Source organism: Osmerus mordax, chromosome 21 (assembly GCF_038355195.1).
Source record: "Osmerus mordax isolate fOsmMor3 chromosome 21, fOsmMor3.pri, whole genome shotgun sequence".
Taxonomy (NCBI): Eukaryota; Metazoa; Chordata; class Actinopteri; order Osmeriformes; family Osmeridae; genus Osmerus; species Osmerus mordax.
The window spans coordinates 11599355-11619354 of NC_090070.1; the positions used below are offsets into that span (position 1 = coordinate 11599355).

Here is a 20000-nt window from a genome sequence, read left to right on the forward strand (position 1 = left end):
GGTGGCCTGGTTGGCACAGGAGGGATGGAGGGATGAAGAGAGAGGTGTAGGGACAGAGGGGTGACGGGGGAGCTAGAGGGGTGGCCTGGTTGGCACAGGAGGGATGGAGGGATGAAGAGAGAGGTGTAGGGACAGAGGGGTGACGGGGGAGCTAGAGGGGTGGCCTGGTTGGCACAGGAGGGATGGAGGGATGAAGAGAGAGGTGTAGGGACAGAGGGGTGACGGGGGAGCTAGAGGGGTGGCCTGGTTGGCACAGGAGGGATGGAGGGATGAAGAGAGAGGTGTAGGGACAGAGGGGTGACGGGGGAGCTAGAGGGGTGGCCTGGTTGGCACAGGAGGGATGGAGGGATGAAGAGAGAGGTGTAGGGACAGAGGGGTGACGGGGGAGCTAGAGGGGTGGCCTGGTTGGCACAGGAGGGATGGAGGGATGAAGAGAGAGGTGTAGGGACAGAGGGGTGACGGGGGAGCTAGAGGGGTGGCCTGGTTGGCACAGGAGGGATGGAGGGATGAAGAGAGAGGTGTAGGGACAGAGGGGTGACGGGGGAGCTAGAGGGGTGGCCTGGTTGGCACAGGAGGGATGGAGGGATGAAGAGAGAGGTGTAGGGACAGAGGGGTGACGGGGGAGCTAGAGGGGTGGCCTGGTTGGCACAGGAGGGATGGAGGGATGAAGAGAGAGGTGTAGGGACAGAGGGGTGACGGGGGAGCTAGAGGGGTGGCCTGGTTGGCACAGGAGGGATGGAGGGATGAAGAGAGAGGTGTAGGGACAGAGGGGTGACGGGGGAGCTAGAGGGGTGGCCTGGTTGGCACAGGAGGGATGGAGGGATGAAGAGAGAGGTGTAGGGACAGAGGGGTGACGGGGGAGCTAGAGGGGTGGCCTGGTTGGCACAGGAGGGATGGAGGGATGAAGAGAGAGGTGTAGGGACAGAGGGGTGACGGGGGAGCTAGAGGGGTGGCCTGGTTGGCACAGGAGGGATGGAGGGATGAAGAGAGAGGTGTAGGGACAGAGGGGTGACGGGGGAGCTAGAGGGGTGGCCTGGTTGGCACAGGAGGGATGGAGGGATGAAGAGAGAGGTGTAGGGACAGAGGGGTGACGGGGGAGCTAGAGGGGTGGCCTGGTTGGCACAGGAGGGATGGAGGGATGAAGAGAGAGGTGTAGGGACAGAGGGGTGACGGGGGAGCTAGAGGGGTGGCCTGGTTGGCACAGGAGGGATGGAGGGATGAAGAGAGAGGTGTAGGGACAGAGGGGTGACGGGGGAGCTAGAGGGGTGGCCTGGTTGGCACAGGAGGGATGGAGGGATGAAGAGAGAGGTGTAGGGACAGAGGGGTGACGGGGGAGCTAGAGGGGTGGCCTGGTTGGCACAGGAGGGATGGAGGGATGAAGAGAGAGGTGTAGGGACAGAGGGGTGACGGGGGAGCTAGAGGGGTGGCCTGGTTGGCACAGGAGGGATGGAGGGATGAAGAGAGAGGTGTAGGGACAGAGGGGTGACGGGGGAGCTAGAGGGGTGGCCTGGTTGGCACAGGAGGGATGGAGGGATGAAGAGAGAGGTGTAGGGACAGAGGGGTGACGGGGGAGCTAGAGGGGTGGCCTGGTTGGCACAGGAGGGATGGAGGGATGAAGAGAGAGGTGTAGGGACAGAGGGGTGACGGGGGAGCTAGAGGGGTGGCCTGGTTGGCACAGGAGGGATGGAGGGATGAAGAGAGAGGTGTAGGGACAGAGGGGTGACGGGGGAGCTAGAGGGGTGGCCTGGTTGGCACAGGAGGGATGGAGGGATGAAGAGAGAGGTGTAGGGACAGAGGGGTGACGGGGGAGCTAGAGGGGTGGCCTGGTTGGCACAGGAGGGATGGAGGGATGAAGAGAGAGGTGTAGGGACAGAGGGGTGACGGGGGAGCTAGAGGGGTGGCCTGGTTGGCACAGGAGGGATGGAGGGATGAAGAGAGAGGTGTAGGGACAGAGGGGTGACGGGGGAGCTAGAGGGGTGGCCTGGTTGGCACAGGAGGGATGGAGGGATGAAGAGAGAGGTGTAGGGACAGAGGGGTGACGGGGGAGCTAGAGGGGTGGCCTGGTTGGCACAGGAGGGATGGAGGGATGAAGAGAGAGGTGTAGGGACAGAGGGGTGACGGGGGAGCTAGAGGGGTGGCCTGGTTGGCACAGGAGGGATGGAGGGATGAAGAGAGAGGTGTAGGGACAGAGGGGTGACGGGGGAGCTAGAGGGGTGGCCTGGTTGGCACAGGAGGGATGGAGGGATGAAGAGAGAGGTGTAGGGACAGAGGGGTGACGGGGGAGCTAGAGGGGTGGCCTGGTTGGCACAGGAGGGATGGAGGGATGAAGAGAGAGGTGTAGGGACAGAGGGGTGACGGGGGAGCTAGAGGGGTGGCCTGGTTGGCACAGGAGGGATGGAGGGATGAAGAGAGAGGTGTAGGGACAGAGGGGTGACGGGGGAGCTAGAGGGGTGGCCTGGTTGGCACAGGAGGGATGGAGGGATGAAGAGAGAGGTGTAGGGACAGAGGGGTGACGGGGGAGCTAGAGGGGTGGCCTGGTTGGCACAGGAGGGATGGAGGGATGAAGAGAGAGGTGTAGGGACAGAGGGGTGACGGGGGAGCTAGAGGGGTGGCCTGGTTGGCACAGGAGGGATGGAGGGATGAAGAGAGAGGTGTAGGGACAGAGGGGTGACGGGGGAGCTAGAGGGGTGGCCTGGTTGGCACAGGAGGGATGGAGGGATGAAGAGAGAGGTGTAGGGACAGAGGGGTGACGGGGGAGCTAGAGGGGTGGCCTGGTTGGCACAGGAGGGATGGAGGGATGAAGAGAGAGGTGTAGGGACAGAGGGGTGACGGGGGAGCTAGAGGGGTGGCCTGGTTGGCACAGGAGGGATGGAGGGATGAAGAGAGAGGTGTAGGGACAGAGGGGTGACGGGGGAGCTAGAGGGGTGGCCTGGTTGGCACAGGAGGGATGGAGGGATGAAGAGAGAGGTGTAGGGACAGAGGGGTGACGGGGGAGCTAGAGGGGTGGCCTGGTTGGCACAGGAGGGATGGAGGGATGAAGAGAGAGGTGTAGGGACAGAGGGGTGACGGGGGAGCTAGAGGGGTGGCCTGGTTGGCACAGGAGGGATGGAGGGATGAAGAGAGAGGTGTAGGGACAGAGGGGTGACGGGGGAGCTAGAGGGGTGGCCTGGTTGGCACAGGAGGGATGGAGGGATGAAGAGAGAGGTGTAGGGACAGAGGGGTGACGGGGGAGCTAGAGGGGTGGCCTGGTTGGCACAGGAGGGATGGAGGGATGAAGAGAGAGGTGTAGGGACAGAGGGGTGACGGGGGAGCTAGAGGGGTGGCCTGGTTGGCACAGGAGGGATGGAGGGATGAAGAGAGAGGTGTAGGGACAGAGGGGTGACGGGGGAGCTAGAGGGGTGGCCTGGTTGGCACAGGAGGGATGGAGGGATGAAGAGAGAGGTGTAGGGACAGAGGGGTGACGGGGGAGCTAGAGGGGTGGCCTGGTTGGCACAGGAGGGATGGAGGGATGAAGAGAGAGGTGTAGGGACAGAGGGGTGACGGGGGAGCTAGAGGGGTGGCCTGGTTGGCACAGGAGGGATGGAGGGATGAAGAGAGAGGTGTAGGGACAGAGGGGTGACGGGGGAGCTAGAGGGGTGGCCTGGTTGGCACAGGAGGGATGGAGGGATGAAGAGAGAGGTGTAGGGACAGAGGGGTGACGGGGGAGCTAGAGGGGTGGCCTGGTTGGCACAGGAGGGATGGAGGGATGAAGAGAGAGGTGTAGGGACAGAGGGGTGACGGGGGAGCTAGAGGGGTGGCCTGGTTGGCACAGGAGGGATGGAGGGATGAAGAGAGAGGTGTAGGGACAGAGGGGTGACGGGGGAGCTAGAGGGGTGGCCTGGTTGGCACAGGAGGGATGGAGGGATGAAGAGAGAGGTGTAGGGACAGAGGGGTGACGGGGGAGCTAGAGGGGTGGCCTGGTTGGCACAGGAGGGATGGAGGGATGAAGAGAGAGGTGTAGGGACAGAGGGGTGACGGGGGAGCTAGAGGGGTGGCCTGGTTGGCACAGGAGGGATGGAGGGATGAAGAGAGAGGTGTAGGGACAGAGGGGTGACGGGGGAGCTAGAGGGGTGGCCTGGTTGGCACAGGAGGGATGGAGGGATGAAGAGAGAGGTGTAGGGACAGAGGGGTGACGGGGGAGCTAGAGGGGTGGCCTGGTTGGCACAGGAGGGATGGAGGGATGAAGAGAGAGGTGTAGGGACAGAGGGGTGACGGGGGAGCTAGAGGGGTGGCCTGGTTGGCACAGGAGGGATGGAGGGATGAAGAGAGAGGTGTAGGGACAGAGGGGTGACGGGGGAGCTAGAGGGGTGGCCTGGTTGGCACAGGAGGGATGGAGGGATGAAGAGAGAGGTGTAGGGACAGAGGGGTGACGGGGGAGCTAGAGGGGTGGCCTGGTTGGCACAGGAGGGATGGAGGGATGAAGAGAGAGGTGTAGGGACAGAGGGGTGACGGGGGAGCTAGAGGGGTGGCCTGGTTGGCACAGGAGGGATGGAGGGATGAAGAGAGAGGTGTAGGGACAGAGGGGTGACGGGGGAGCTAGAGGGGTGGCCTGGTTGGCACAGGAGGGATGGAGGGATGAAGAGAGAGGTGTAGGGACAGAGGGGTGACGGGGGAGCTAGAGGGGTGGCCTGGTTGGCACAGGAGGGATGGAGGGATGAAGAGAGAGGTGTAGGGACAGAGGGGTGACGGGGGAGCTAGAGGGGTGGCCTGGTTGGCACAGGAGGGATGGAGGGATGAAGAGAGAGGTGTAGGGACAGAGGGGTGACGGGGGAGCTAGAGGGGTGGCCTGGTTGGCACAGGAGGGATGGAGGGATGAAGAGAGAGGTGTAGGGACAGAGGGGTGACGGGGGAGCTAGAGGGGTGGCCTGGTTGGCACAGGAGGGATGGAGGGATGAAGAGAGAGGTGTAGGGACAGAGGGGTGACGGGGGAGCTAGAGGGGTGGCCTGGTTGGCACAGGAGGGATGGAGGGATGAAGAGAGAGGTGTAGGGACAGAGGGGTGACGGGGGAGCTAGAGGGGTGGCCTGGTTGGCACAGGAGGGATGGAGGGATGAAGAGAGAGGTGTAGGGACAGAGGGGTGACGGGGGAGCTAGAGGGGTGGCCTGGTTGGCACAGGAGGGATGGAGGGATGAAGAGAGAGGTGTAGGGACAGAGGGGTGACGGGGGAGCTAGAGGGGTGGCCTGGTTGGCACAGGAGGGATGGAGGGATGAAGAGAGAGGTGTAGGGACAGAGGGGTGACGGGGGAGCTAGAGGGGTGGCCTGGTTGGCACAGGAGGGATGGAGGGATGAAGAGAGAGGTGTAGGGACAGAGGGGTGACGGGGGAGCTAGAGGGGTGGCCTGGTTGGCACAGGAGGGATGGAGGGATGAAGAGAGAGGTGTAGGGACAGAGGGGTGACGGGGGAGCTAGAGGGGTGGCCTGGTTGGCACAGGAGGGATGGAGGGATGAAGAGAGAGGTGTAGGGACAGAGGGGTGACGGGGGAGCTAGAGGGGTGGCCTGGTTGGCACAGGAGGGATGGAGGGATGAAGAGAGAGGTGTAGGGACAGAGGGGTGACGGGGGAGCTAGAGGGGTGGCCTGGTTGGCACAGGAGGGATGGAGGGATGAAGAGAGAGGTGTAGGGACAGAGGGGTGACGGGGGAGCTAGAGGGGTGGCCTGGTTGGCACAGGAGGGATGGAGGGATGAAGAGAGAGGTGTAGGGACAGAGGGGTGACGGGGGAGCTAGAGGGGTGGCCTGGTTGGCACAGGAGGGATGGAGGGATGAAGAGAGAGGTGTAGGGACAGAGGGGTGACGGGGGAGCTAGAGGGGTGGCCTGGTTGGCACAGGAGGGATGGAGGGATGAAGAGAGAGGTGTAGGGACAGAGGGGTGACGGGGGAGCTAGAGGGGTGGCCTGGTTGGCACAGGAGGGATGGAGGGATGAAGAGAGAGGTGTAGGGACAGAGGGGTGACGGGGGAGCTAGAGGGGTGGCCTGGTTGGCACAGGAGGGATGGAGGGATGAAGAGAGAGGTGTAGGGACAGAGGGGTGACGGGGGAGCTAGAGGGGTGGCCTGGTTGGCACAGGAGGGATGGAGGGATGAAGAGAGAGGTGTAGGGACAGAGGGGTGACGGGGGAGCTAGAGGGGTGGCCTGGTTGGCACAGGAGGGATGGAGGGATGAAGAGAGAGGTGTAGGGACAGAGGGGTGACGGGGGAGCTAGAGGGGTGGCCTGGTTGGCACAGGAGGGATGGAGGGATGAAGAGAGAGGTGTAGGGACAGAGGGGTGACGGGGGAGCTAGAGGGGTGGCCTGGTTGGCACAGGAGGGATGGAGGGATGAAGAGAGAGGTGTAGGGACAGAGGGGTGACGGGGGAGCTAGAGGGGTGGCCTGGTTGGCACAGGAGGGATGGAGGGATGAAGAGAGAGGTGTAGGGACAGAGGGGTGACGGGGGAGCTAGAGGGGTGGCCTGGTTGGCACAGGAGGGATGGAGGGATGAAGAGAGAGGTGTAGGGACAGAGGGGTGACGGGGGAGCTAGAGGGGTGGCCTGGTTGGCACAGGAGGGATGGAGGGATGAAGAGAGAGGTGTAGGGACAGAGGGGTGACGGGGGAGCTAGAGGGGTGGCCTGGTTGGCACAGGAGGGATGGAGGGATGAAGAGAGAGGTGTAGGGACAGAGGGGTGACGGGGGAGCTAGAGGGGTGGCCTGGTTGGCACAGGAGGGATGGAGGGATGAAGAGAGAGGTGTAGGGACAGAGGGGTGACGGGGGAGCTAGAGGGGTGGCCTGGTTGGCACAGGAGGGATGGAGGGATGAAGAGAGAGGTGTAGGGACAGAGGGGTGACGGGGGAGCTAGAGGGGTGGCCTGGTTGGCACAGGAGGGATGGAGGGATGAAGAGAGAGGTGTAGGGACAGAGGGGTGACGGGGGAGCTAGAGGGGTGGCCTGGTTGGCACAGGAGGGATGGAGGGATGAAGAGAGAGGTGTAGGGACAGAGGGGTGACGGGGGAGCTAGAGGGGTGGCCTGGTTGGCACAGGAGGGATGGAGGGATGAAGAGAGAGGTGTAGGGACAGAGGGGTGACGGGGGAGCTAGAGGGGTGGCCTGGTTGGCACAGGAGGGATGGAGGGATGAAGAGAGAGGTGTAGGGACAGAGGGGTGACGGGGGAGCTAGAGGGGTGGCCTGGTTGGCACAGGAGGGATGGAGGGATGAAGAGAGAGGTGTAGGGACAGAGGGGTGACGGGGGAGCTAGAGGGGTGGCCTGGTTGGCACAGGAGGGATGGAGGGATGAAGAGAGAGGTGTAGGGACAGAGGGGTGACGGGGGAGCTAGAGGGGTGGCCTGGTTGGCACAGGAGGGATGGAGGGATGAAGAGAGAGGTGTAGGGACAGAGGGGTGACGGGGGAGCTAGAGGGGTGGCCTGGTTGGCACAGGAGGGATGGAGGGATGAAGAGAGAGGTGTAGGGACAGAGGGGTGACGGGGGAGCTAGAGGGGTGGCCTGGTTGGCACAGGAGGGATGGAGGGATGAAGAGAGAGGTGTAGGGACAGAGGGGTGACGGGGGAGCTAGAGGGGTGGCCTGGTTGGCACAGGAGGGATGGAGGGATGAAGAGAGAGGTGTAGGGACAGAGGGGTGACGGGGGAGCTAGAGGGGTGGCCTGGTTGGCACAGGAGGGATGGAGGGATGAAGAGAGAGGTGTAGGGACAGAGGGGTGACGGGGGAGCTAGAGGGGTGGCCTGGTTGGCACAGGAGGGATGGAGGGATGAAGAGAGAGGTGTAGGGACAGAGGGGTGACGGGGGAGCTAGAGGGGTGGCCTGGTTGGCACAGGAGGGATGGAGGGATGAAGAGAGAGGTGTAGGGACAGAGGGGTGACGGGGGAGCTAGAGGGGTGGCCTGGTTGGCACAGGAGGGATGGAGGGATGAAGAGAGAGGTGTAGGGACAGAGGGGTGACGGGGGAGCTAGAGGGGTGGCCTGGTTGGCACAGGAGGGATGGAGGGATGAAGAGAGAGGTGTAGGGACAGAGGGGTGACGGGGGAGCTAGAGGCGTGGCCTGGTTGGCACAGGAGGGATGGAGGGATGAAGAGAGAGGTGTAGGGACAGAGGGGTGACGGGGGAGCTAGAGGCGTGGCCTGGTTGTCAAATGGTGTGAAGACTTGCATTTCTGAGGGTACCAGCTGGATCGCCGCGGTGACACCGTTTTGTGTGCGTGTTTACGTGGGCAGTACTTACACCTGAGGAAAGCTGCTCTCATCCTCTGGTCAGCAGCCGGGAGAGGGAGGGGGGAGAGGGGGAACACCTTGGGCACCGCTACGGAGGGAGACAGAGGGGAATAGAGAGAGAGAGAGAGATGGATATAGAGAGGGGTGGAGAGAGAGAGAAATAGCCAGCGATGGTGATTGACGAAGAGAGATTCAGTGAAAGACAGCGAGTGAGAACCGAGAGAGAAAAGAGATAGAACACACAAGTTAAAAGAAAACACAAACCGAAGCGCGAACATAAACTTAACAACTATCCAGCACACACACGCACAAGATCCGATAGCAGTTGAATTATTAACCCTGCACGCTCTCCAACTGCTTCTTCAGTGTTAAACTTCTTGTAAGTCAGAGATGAACTGGGTCAACCGTGGCCTGATACTCTCAAGACAGGTGACCCTGTGTGTGTGTGTGTGTGTCTTACCTTTCACACACTCTCTGCTGGACGAGTGGCAGGCAGAGGAGCTCTCGTTTACTGGGAAGAAGAAGGAACCACGTCAGGATGTAGACGTGCGTGTCTAGAAGTGTGTGTGTGTGTCTTTTGAGGGAATGTGTGTGTGTGTGTGCTGTGTGTGTCCTTTGAGTGAATGCGTGTGTGTGTGTGTCCTACCTGCGCGGGTGATGTTGTCCACCTCCTCTCTGCACAGCTCCTTCATGCGGGCCCTGAGGTGGCCCAGGGCCCTGCCCGCCGCAGCGAAGCCGTCCGTGGGCAGACCCTGCACCCTGCAGCTCCGCCCTGTGGAGGGGAGGATACACAGCAGGGGGGCCGACTGGGGGGGGGGGGGGGGGGGGGGAGGGGAGGAGGGGGGGGGGCATGTGGCGGTGTAGAAGGGGAGAGAGGGGGTTGTGATCACAACCCTTTTCTTTCTCTCCATTCCCCGGGGTCTTCTTGTCCTTTTCGCTCTCTCCTCCCCACAAGCTGTCTGCTCTTCCTCCTTTTCCTCTCCATCTCTCCGCCCCCTCCTCCTCGTCTCCGCCCCCTCCTTCTCGTCCCTGCCCCCGCCCCCTCCACACCCCCCACCTCCCCCTTACCTGGAGGAAGTGAGTGTTGTCCTCGGTCAGTAGCAGCTGCTCCATCTCCTGGTCTCTCCTCCTCAGCTCCTCCAGCTCTCGCTCCAGGGTCTCCAGCTCCCTCTCAGCCCGCCCCACCACCGCCCGCCCCCTGGCCTCCAGCCTCGCTCGCACCTGGGGGGTGGGGGGATGGAGGGGCAAGCCGTTACACACCCCGTCACCTCGGGGGGGGGGGAGGGGGATCACGGTTAGGGACGGTTGTCCCTTGTTAGGAAAGAAGGAAGGAAGAAAGGTGGAGAGGAAGGAAGGCAGGTGGAGAGGAAGGAAGGCAGGTGGAGAGGAAGGAAGGCAGGTGGAGGAAGGAAGGCAGGTGGAGAGGAAGGAAGGCAGGTGGAGAGGAAGGAAGGCAGGTGGAGAGGAAGGAAGGCAGGTGGAGAGGAAGGAAGGCAGGTGGAGAGGAAGGAAGGCAGGTGGAGAGGAAGGAAGGCAGGTGGAGAGGAAGGAAGGCAGGTGGAGAGGAAGGAAGGCAGGTGGAGAGGAAGGAAGGCAGGTGGAGGAAGGAAGGCAGGTGGAGAGGAAGGAAGGCAGGTGGAGAGGAAGGAAGGCAGGTGGAGAGGAAGGCAGGAAGGAGAGTCTGACCTCGTTCCTGGTCTTCTCCAGCTTCAGAGCCAGCTCTTCAAACAGAGTGTCACTGTCCTCCAGCACGGCAGACGCAGACTCCTGCTCCCCACATGGGGAAACAACGTTGAGATGACATATGAGACATGGTAAGTGTGGTTCTGGTGTGGCGTTGTGATTCTCGTGTTGTGTGTGTGTGAGTTTGTGTGTGCGTGTGTGTGAGTTTGTGTGTGTGTGTGTGAGTTTGTGTGGGAGCGGACACCCACCTTGAGGGACTCGAGGCTCTGTTGAAACTGCTCCTCCTCCCTCTCTGCACTGCTGATCCTCCCCCTCACTACCCTCTGAGAATCCTGGAGATGAGCCTGGAGAGAGGGGGGGAGGGTGGAAAGAGATGGGGGAGGGATGGAAAGGAAGATGGAAAAGCGAGACATGGCATGGGAGGGGTGTGGAGGAGGGAAGGAGAGATAAAGAGATGGAAGAGAGAGAGAGGTGGAGCGGGGGATTGGATTTGATCAGAGATGGAGGGAGAGGAAGAGCAGCGTGAAGAAGAGATGATTTACGTTCATGAATCGACCAGATGTTTTGATCCAGAGAGATGTCTAAATAGTGCGGTGAGTGCAGACCAAGACCGAGGACTAGAAGTGTACAGTTTATACAGCACGAGGGGGAAACGATTTGAAAGTGTGTTTCGTTATAAATGTTCCAATATTCAGACTAACATCACGACAACAACCAGATTATGGGAGAACTGGAGAGTAACAGAGAGAGAGAGGTTAGAGGGAGGGAGGGAGTGAGAGAGAGAGAGAGAGGGGGGGGGGGGCTGGGAACATTCCTGATTGTGTATCTCCTTGCAGACTTTAGATAAGGCTTTTAGGAATCAAGACCCCGTCCTTGGTATCCCAACAGCTGCTAGCTACTTGACCTGGTCATCAACACACTGAAGGCAACCGCCGATATGAACCAGGCCCGAATGGTTTCCTGTTTCATAACCGACGCAGTGGAAAGGCAGTGCCGCAGTTGATACGGACTTGTCTTTCTCAGTCCTTACGTGTGTGAGAACTCGCAACGCACAAAAGCAAAGCCCAACAGGTTTCCGTGGTTACTAGAAAGAGTTGTGGTCGCGTGTCTAAAATAAACCACCTGTTTTCTTGCTCTTTGCGCGTCTACGTTGAGCACTTCTTCGCAGAGTAGGCAGTCGCCGCTCCACTCCACCGCGTCCTCGTTGCAGCTGCCGCCCTGCAACCCCAAACGGTGCTGCGCGCACAGACGCTCCGCAAGGCGCTCCACCGCAGCGACCAATTTGTGCCGCCGCAGCGTTTCCACCTCTCGGTGCGGCAAGACGTGCAGCTCGCAAAAAGAAGCCAGACACACGAGACACGACTTCAAAGCTCTTAGCTTGTTTTCAACCGGGCAGAAGTCACACGGGACGTCCCCTACTCCGAGATACAGCTCCGGTACCGTGGACGTTACCATCTCGTTCATTTTGACTTTCTCCACAACCTCGGCGAGCACTGTGTTTCGCCGTAGCACTGGTCTCGGGCTGAACATTTCCCGACATTGTGGACAGCTGAACTGCGCGTTTTCTGCGTGGTCCCAATAACTGTTGATGCATAACATACAGTAGGTGTGACCGCACGGGATGGACACCGGGTTCTTCCATATATCTTGACAGATAGGGCAGCGGAACTGACTTTCCGTTACCGATATATTCGCCTGTGCCATACAGTCGATGAGTTTTTGCCTCAGTGTCGCTCAAAATTTCCCGTATTGAGTCGAAAAAACGGCCGTGACAGTTCCGTGCCTCTCCGGTTTGTTTACAGCAGAAAGTGGGCGATAGATGCGGATCTCGCAGGACCTCCCACCCAGCGTGTCATGACAGCCTACTCCTCCGGGAGCTGGTTAACTTCCGAGTTCCGACTACCGAATCCTCAATCAGACCCGATCTTAAACCTTGACGTCAGTGCATCTTTCAAGCTCTACCGTAAGTCTTCAGCAACATGCGCAGCAACATCCATAGTCCCTCGACAGTCAGTGCACTCATTCCCCCATTGTTACCACATAAAACAATCCCTCTTCCAACGGTTTTCGAACGGTTTTTATTTATCATGGAAACTGCATAAAAGAGCGGAAAGCGCTGCTTAATTAACTTGTAAAACATAAGACGTTACAGGCAATATATAGGCAATATATGTTTGGCTGTTTAAGCTGGTTTATCACATATTATCATACGAGTAATATCATACAACATAGCATGTTGTTGATGAGTTGATTCTATCCCTGTAGTTCAGTGATGTCCCAGATGAAGTGTAGAGGCAGGCCCTTCATCCTGTCCTGGTAGACCTGGTCAAACCTTTCACTCTGGGCCACAGTCAAGGAGTTCTTCCAATCTCCAATGGTACCTGCGACGGACACACACACGTACACACACACACACACACATTTACATTTATTCATTTAGCAGACGCTTTTATCCAAAGCGACTTCCAAGAGAGAGCTTTACAAAGTGCATAGGTCACATACATCATAAACCCAGAAAAAACTGTAGACCTACAGCAACACGGGTCACCAACCCCGGTGCGGCACAAACCTCAGCTCCCTTAGGACTGTGTGTGTGTGTGTGTGTGTCTGTGTGTGTCTGTGTGTGTGTGTGTGTCTGTGTGTGTGTGTCTGTGTGTGTGTGTCTGTGTGTGTGTCTGTGTCTGTGTGTGTGTGTCTGTGTGTGTGTGTCTGTGTGTGTGTGTGTCTGTGTGTGTGTGTGTCTGTGTGTGTGTGTGTGTGTGTGTGGTTAAATGGCCTGCTTCACGGAGCCTCTCACCCTTCCGGAGAAAGCGTCCCTTGGCCGGGTCCTTCACCTCGTCAGGCAGGAACTCGTAGTTGGCTTTGGGGTCCCTCCTCATGTTGTTGAAGGTGACCCGCTCCACGATGTGGTCGATGGCCGCATCCGACAGGCTCTTCCCAACGAACTCCGCCAAACGCACCACCACTGACCTCAGGTCCTGACGAGAGGGGAGGGAGGGGGTCAGTGTGTGTGTGTCAGAGAGAGAGAGAGAGAGAGAGAGAGGAAGAGTGTGTGTATCAGAGATCACGCGTGTATCCTCACCTACCTTGATCATCTCCTCATAGGTCAGGAACAGGATGTCGTATTTGTCCTTGTTGGTGTACCAACCCCGGATGTGGTCAAACCAGCAGCCTCCAACCACTAGCACACACACACACACACACACCAGCACAACAGTACTCATCCGTTACATGATCACCCTCTCTAGAATGATATGAAATGGGATGACATCAGATGAATTGTTTCTCTTTGCGACGCACGCATACACACACACACACACACACACACAAGGCACACTCACTCCACCCGCAGAAGAACTTTTCCAGCATCTCGTCGTAGTGTTCTGGGCTGTCCAGCTTCTTCATGAACTTGGAGAAGTGGAAGTAGGAGACCAGGGCATCTTTCGGGTTCCTGCTCACATAGATCACCTGGGGGGGGGGGGGGGGGGGGGGTGGCGTAGGGAGGGTGGGTGAGCATGTGTTTGTGTACTACAAGGTGTGTGTGGTTGTGTGTGTGTGTGTGTGTGTACCTTGGCCTTGTGGTTCTGCAGGCCGCGGGGCATGAGGTGTTGGTGCAGGTGGGAGCAGAAGAGACGCGGGGAGGGCCGGTCGTCGTAGCTCTTCCCCTTCGGCAGGAACTCCAGCCAGGGCATGCGTTCAAACGTGATCTTGTCCCACATCTCGGGGAAGTCGTCCTCAAAGATGAGGGTGATGATGCGCTGGGTCCACACCGTGCCTGAGGGTGGGAGGGGCAAGGGACAGCACAGGGGGAGAGAGGAGAGGGAGGGCAGGAAAGGGGAGGGAGAGGGTGGGAGGGGTAGATGGGGGAGAGAGATGAGGGAGATGGAAGGGGACAGCGGAGGTGACAACAAGAGGGGAGAGATCCAGAATCTGCTGCACGGTTTGAACTCATTTCTCAGAATCGAATCCTGCCCACTCCACCAATCACTTGTCTATTTGGCGGTGCAGCTGGCTGAAGGGGTATCCATGGTTACGTTGCCAGTTCGATTCCCGGCCGTGCCAAATGACGTTGTGTCCTTGGGCAAGGCACTTCACCCTACTTGCCTCGGGGAGAATGTCCCTGTACTTACTGTAAGTCGCTCTGTATAAGAGCGCCTGCTAAATGACTAAATGTAAATGTTACGTGTGTCTGACAGTCGCGGGTGTCATGGGCTGAAGGGGTGTCCATGGTGACGTGTGTGTAGGTCACAGGACTGAGAGCAAAGGGAGGGTGAAGGCACCTGGACTCATGTTGGCTTCTGATCTCTTTTTAGGTAACAGCTGCAGAGAGAGATCCAAAGATCAAAAGGGAAATAGGTGTGTGTGTGTGTGTCTGAGAGAGAACGAGAGAGAGATGTTAAAGTATTGTTGTCAAAACGCTAGGCCTATATGCAAAAAATGCACAAAAAATATGAATGTGAAATGAGAGCCCCTCCTAGGGTGTTTCGTAACTGCTTTGCACGTGAGCATACTGGCGGAATTTGAATGTTCCAGAACTACTCTGCTCTCGAGAGTTAAGGAATGCCGTTATTTAGGCTACCCTTCTTTGACTTTTTGACTTCCTTATAGGAATTTAAAAGGCCAGCAATGTGTACAGTATTCCTCTGAATGGACGTAGGCTGATATAAATATAACTAGTGTTTTTCATGAATCTGTTGTACAGCCTTGCGTTGTAGCCTAATGGAAATATACATGTTTTTTTTCTGTAGCGTAGCCTTACCCTTTTTTATGAATACTTCTCAATAATAATACAATCATGTCTGGCAGATACTGACCAACGCGACATGTTTATGCTATTTCGGTAAAGACACGTATCAAATAACTTTTGATTTCACCTGATTTCGGGAATGTAACGAGAAATACATCACTGTCCTTGATCTCAAAATGCTCCAAGCTGTCGATGTACTCCGTCGTAAGTTCTTGCGTGTCATCCACCGGAAAAACGGTGCCTTTGTAGGTAAACATTTTATCACCGAGAAGTTTGTATTCCTGTTGAGCCATAGTTGTCACTTATATTTGAACAACAACACTGTAAAAAGTCCGGCTGATGAAGAGGTCTCCAAGTTGAAGGAGATTGTTTAAAGAAGGACGTTAAAACATTTTATGACTCCAGTCAGGAAAACTATTGCCCAATACAGTTCAACTTAAGGTCAGTTTGCTAGAAGTGTGTGATTAAAGTTAAACTTTGGACCGGACACTTGAAACTAGAATGTTCTTCTCTCGACAGATAAGATAATGACACCGATTTAGGAGATCAATTGTGAAACAAAAAAGTTTCTGTTTAAAAAAAAACTATATATTTTTAACCTTTCAAAACTATTTTTTCACAGACACAGTGAAAGAAGAGCAGTGGGGAGATAAGAACAGAGAAGCCAATAAACAGAGCAGAGTACAAAAGAGTATAGTAGAGTCCACATCAAGGAGCCTACTCATCAATGATGCCCCCCCCAAAAAATTCAAATGTTTTTTTCGAAATTATTTTTTAAAACTTTAGAAATTCAATATTTTTTTAACCTTTAAACAGCTTTTTTCCACACGCTAAATTAAAAGAGAGGATAGCTATTTTCAGAGATTAGCAATTTTATATCTTTTAAACGTAATTGAAAGAGTAAGCCATACCTGTGACTGGCAGACTCGCTTTCTATTCATTTTCTGTGCAACGTCGCCATCTTGTGGTCAGTATTGGCAACAGGCAAAGTCTAGAATCTAAACCTCTAATAAATATTCTAACTGTGAAAATAACTCCTAACCAATATGAGCTACTACTTATCGACAAAACGCCATAGTATACATGTGGTCAGCAATCTTCCTGCTGTTGTACTGACGTCAGTTACCTATCAAAAACTTTGACCAGGGGTCGCTGTTGTAATGGCTACAGTTTTCACCGGATTTCGGTCCCGAAATCCGTTTCCCCGTCGAGATTGTCTTTTTATGGAGACTGATTTCCCAGATATAGGGGTGCCAGTTGTATTTATTAAGCACCAGCTTTCACCCATCCAGCAGTGTTAGATCTGAGGTTGCAACATGAAGGAAGAGTGTGTGTGTGTATGTCAGATACAGTGTGTGTGTGTGTGGATTTGAATTGTCTGTCTGCTGTCTGCTTTTCTGTCTGTGTGTCTCTCTGTGTGTGTGTCTCTCTCTGTGGGTGTTTCTTTCTGTGTGTGTCTCCTCTCTGTGTGTCTCTCTCTCTCTCTCTCTCTGTGTATATATCTCTGTGTGTGTGTGTGTGTCTCTGTGTGTGTGTGTGTGTCACTCTCTCTGTGTGTGTGTCTCCGTGTATATGTGTATCTCTGTGTGTGTGTGTCTCTCTGTCTCTGTGTATGTGTGTATCTCTCTCTGTGTGTGTGTGTCTCTCTGTCTCGGTGTATGTGTGTATCTCTCTCTGTGTGTGTGTGTGTGTGTGTGTGTCTCTCTGTCTCTGTGTATGTGTGTATCTCTGTGTGTGTGTGTGTGTGTGTCTCTGTGTATGTGTGTATCTCTCTGTGTGTGTGTGTGTCTCTCTGTCTCTGTGTATGGGTGTATCTCTCTGTGTGTGTGTGTGTGTATCTGTGTGTGTGTGTGTGTGTGTGTGTGTGTAGGATGGACACAAAAGCTCTGCAATGGGGTCTGCTCCCCTGACTCCCTGGGTTCTTTGTGGGTTGCAGTGTACTTGCCATTTTAAATGGCCCTTTTCAGCTAGGCCGTAAAACGATCCTGGGCCTTTCCTAGCCAGGGTGTGCCCAGGCGTCTCTGGTTTACCTGGGGGACAGCCTAGGGAGGGGTTGGGGGGGAGGCAGCTGGTCAGCAGGAGAGAGGATAGAGGTAGGATGGAGGGATAGATGTAAGGGGAGAACACTGAGAAAGAACAAATAAACAAAGGTGGTGATGAGGGTCGCACTTCCCTCCCCTCCCCTCTTTTCTCTCTCTCTCTCCCTCTCTCTCTCTCTCTCTCTCTCTCTCTCTCTCCCTCTCTTTCTCAGCTTCTCTCTGAGGGCCATCCCCTGTGCCAGCCCCTCTGTGCCCCCTGTACCAACCTCCACAGGCTTCAGTGGGGAGCAGACGGCGTCAGACATTCACATAATCAGCGTACTAATGGAAGGTTGGTTGCGCGTGGGCGAGCACACACACGCGCAAACACTCATACACCTGATTAATCTTGAGACGAGGCAGGATTGTGTACAGGTGAATAAATTACATCAGGCCTATATACAGCAAGCATGCAGATTGCATTTAAGAAGACACATATCAAACAATCAACAACATAGCGTGGCCCTGGCCCTAAAGAGCGACAAAAAAAACGAATCTAATACGCGTGTTGACACTCTGCTGCGCATTCCACTGCCGCAACGCCAGAGTTGACGCACAGGCTCCACAATGCAAACAGCGGTTCAGACATGCCCCCGCTACCCCTTCCTCAGCATCTAGAGAGAGGAGGCTTCGCTGACTGCCAGCAGCTAAGCCGCTCGTCATGTCAGACACGAAAACAACCTGTTGGGGATTAAGTCGTACACAGACACGGGGTTTGTGTTGTGTTCCGCGACAGGGTCCTCCATTGAGCGCTCCTTTCTTTGGAATCTGTAGGGAGAATGCGCTTAACAGTAAAGACAATGTACTCAGATGACTGTAGATATATCAATTTCAAGCTGCAGTGGGACTTTTTTTGTTTACATGCGGATCCTGTTCTGGGAGTTGAGAAAAGTGACAAAAGTTATGCTGCTTCTTTTTCCTTCTCTTTTCTCTATATTCCCCGTGCGGGGGAGAAAGGAGAATAATATTTAGGCTACTCGCACGTTGAATTTAGGCTACGTGCGCTGAAGCCTGTGTGACCATCAGGCTCTATGACATTATTTGAAGCGCAGTGTTGAGGAAGGAAGAAGGCGGAGTGATTGTGAGCGTGTCAACTTGTGAAGTGAATACACTGTCGCTCCGGTGACTTCGGAGTGGGCAGGTGACAGGTAGGACCGCGTGCTGAAGTTCTTTGGGGACGTCACTGGTGAACCATCAGCGGTTGATTCGCCGCAGCTGGACTGGGGGTCTAGTCTGACAGCTGAAATGCAAACTTTTGAAAGATAGGCCTATCGGTTTCAGTTGAACGGATAACGGATTTACGGCTATGGACTATTAATGGCTATCAGAATGATTGGAAGCTGAAAAATATTCAGCAATGGATTCAAGTTGAAACATGTCACACATGCCTACAGAAGGCCTATTTGACTGTATTGATAAGCGTATATTGCCTACGGAGAGCGCGTGTCATTGGGTGAGCTATATTAAACGAAATTAGGAAGTAGGTCTAGATGTTTTTTATGGACCAATATTCACGTGACGTCTTCTAGCACTATCGACTGAAATACTTAAATCAACGGAATAAAATCGTCAGCTATTTGATGTCACCATGCACACACGGAGAATGTTGCGGGCGCTCCCCGTTGTCATCTTAACTTTCTTCATCATCTTGTTCGTTGATTTTCGAATGCGGACGAAACATTCTCACGGATCAGAGGGGATCCGCAGCCCTAACCACCTCGAGCGCCCAACTACAGAAGCAGCTTCCCCGGCGAAAGAGGCTGCAAATTCGAAGAGCTTCTCATTCGCGCGCGCCGATGTCAGCTCGTTGAACCGGAGGGTGACAGACCTGCACGAAGAGATACTTCAAACAAATAATAAGTTAAAGACTTGGAGGCAAACGACTGTGCCTCTACCGCCGTTAAAATTAACTGATATCTTCATAGCTGTTAAGACTACCCGGAGATTTCACAGCACGCGACTCGGGCTTCTCATGGACACTTGGATTTCTAGGACCAAGGATCACGTGAGTGTCTGATATAATTATCGACCCATTACTCAAAAACTTTAGAAACATTCATTTAAAATGCACACGCTTTTCCATAACCTTCTATAATCTACATGGGAGATTGAAACTCGCACACGAAAAATGGCACCTAGATGATATCATTCTAGGCCCATAATTCATAGTCCAGTAGGCCTACGTGTGCACCCCTTCTTGGAGAAACGGTGTCAGTGCTGACAGGACATGACATCATCAGGTTGACTGGCATGTGTTGGTTCACTGTGACTTCACAGTGCATGGAGGACTGGTAGGGCACCATGCCTGGACTAAACGCTGATCTCAGCATGGCGTCTTTCCTGTTGTGAACAGTTCACCTCTGGCTGAACAAAGATCCTCTCGGTGGGGTGAGCAGGGTGTGTGTACTAGCTGCTAGGGGTGAGCAGGGTGTGTGTACTAGCTGCTAGGGGTGAGCAGGGTGTGTGTACTAGCTGCTAGGGGTGAGCAGGGTCTGTGTACTAGCTGCTAGGGGTGAGCAGGGTGTGTGTACTAGCTGCTAGGGGTGAGCAGGGTGTGTGTACTAGCTGCTAGGGGTGAGCAGGGTCTGTGTACTAGCTGTTAGGGGTGAGCAGGGTGTGTGTACTAGCTGCTAGGGGTGAGCAGGGTGTGTGTACTAGCTGCTAGGGGTGAGCAGGGTCTGTGTACTAGCTGCTAGGGGTGAGCAGGGTGTGTGTACTAGCTGCTAGGGGTGAGCAGGGTGTGTGTACTAGCTTTTAGGGGTGAGCAGGGTGTGTGTACTAGCTGTTAGGGGTGAGCAGGGTGTGTGTACTAGCTGTTAGGGGTGAGCAGGGTGTGTGTACTAGCTGCTAGGGGTGAGCAGGGTCTGTGTACTAGCTGCTAGGGGTGAGCAGGGTGTGTGTACTAGCTGTTAGGGGTGAGCAGGGTGTGTGTACTAGCTGCTAGGGGTGAGCAGGGTGTGTGTACTAGCTGCTAGGGGTGAGCAGGGTCTGTGTACTAGCTGCTAGGGTGAGCAGGGTGTGTGTACTAGCTGCTAGGGGTGAGCAGGGTGTGTGTACTAGCTTTTAGGGTGAGCAGGGTGTGTGTACTAGCTGTTAGGGGTGAGCAGGGTGTGTGTACTAGCTGTTAGGGGTGAGCAGGGTGTGTGTACTAGCTGTTAGGGTGAGCAGGGTGTGTGTACTAGCTGTTAGGGGTGAGCAGGGTGTGTGTACTAGCTGCTAGGGGTGAGCAGGGTCTGTGTACTAGCTGTTAGGGGTGAGC

At 55.6% G+C, this 20000-nt stretch overlaps 3 protein-coding genes across 4 annotated transcripts in view; 1 reads left to right on the top strand and 2 right to left on the bottom strand.

The window, feature by feature from the left end:
* Positions 1–11647, bottom strand: part of LOC136965338 (E3 ubiquitin/ISG15 ligase TRIM25-like) — a 15025-nt gene extending 3378 nt beyond the window's left edge. Inside the window, exons 1-7 of the mRNA XM_067259451.1 lie at positions 11039–11647; positions 10165–10260; positions 9920–10000; positions 9302–9454; positions 8880–9039; positions 8694–8744; positions 8244–8321 (exon numbers count right to left, since the gene is read on the bottom strand). Coding sequence (XP_067115552.1) covers positions 8244–8321; positions 8694–8744; positions 8880–9039; positions 9302–9454; positions 9920–10000; positions 10165–10260; positions 11039–11620 — 1201 coding nt within the window. The 5' untranslated portion in view covers positions 11621–11647. The remainder of the gene's footprint in view (positions 1–8243; positions 8322–8693; positions 8745–8879; positions 9040–9301; positions 9455–9919; positions 10001–10164; positions 10261–11038) is intronic.
* A 338-nt stretch (positions 11648–11985) lies between these two features.
* LOC136965378 (amine sulfotransferase-like) lies at positions 11986–14996 on the bottom strand. Of its 2 annotated transcripts, none has more exons than XM_067259511.1 (6): positions 14791–14996; positions 13486–13691; positions 13258–13384; positions 13003–13097; positions 12714–12894; positions 11986–12297 (listed from the first exon to the last, which is right to left on the bottom strand). In XM_067259511.1, exons 1-6 carry the CDS (start codon positions 14954–14956, stop codon positions 12170–12172), a joined length of 903 nt encoding a protein of 300 aa, XP_067115612.1. In that variant the 5' UTR covers positions 14957–14996; the 3' UTR covers positions 11986–12169. The 2 variants fall into 2 exon arrangements, with proteins under 2 accessions (XP_067115612.1, XP_067115613.1); XM_067259512.1 differs by having other exon boundaries at positions 12200–12297; positions 12999–13097.
* Positions 14997–17879: 2883 nt separating this feature from the next.
* Positions 17880–20000, top strand: part of mfng (MFNG O-fucosylpeptide 3-beta-N-acetylglucosaminyltransferase) — a 12654-nt gene continuing 10533 nt past the window's right edge. Inside the window, exon 1 of the mRNA XM_067259133.1 lies at positions 17880–18746. Coding sequence (XP_067115234.1) covers positions 18330–18746 — 417 coding nt within the window. The 5' untranslated portion in view covers positions 17880–18329. The remainder of the gene's footprint in view (positions 18747–20000) is intronic.

Bases quoted from the DNA above. Each gene is read 5' to 3' on its own strand.
- LOC136965378 (XM_067259511.1), bottom strand. From the start codon at position 14,956: ATGGCTCAACAGGAATACAAACTTCTCGGTGATAAAATGTTTACCTAC. The intron at 12,895-13,002 runs GTAGGTGAGGAT...CCCTCTCGTCAG, and splicing joins CCTATGAGGAGATGATCAAG to GACCTGAGGTCAGTGGTGGT. The intron at 12,298-12,713 runs GTGAGAGGCTCC...TGTCCGTCGCAG, and splicing joins GGGACGCTTTCTCCGGAAGG to GTACCATTGGAGATTGGAAG.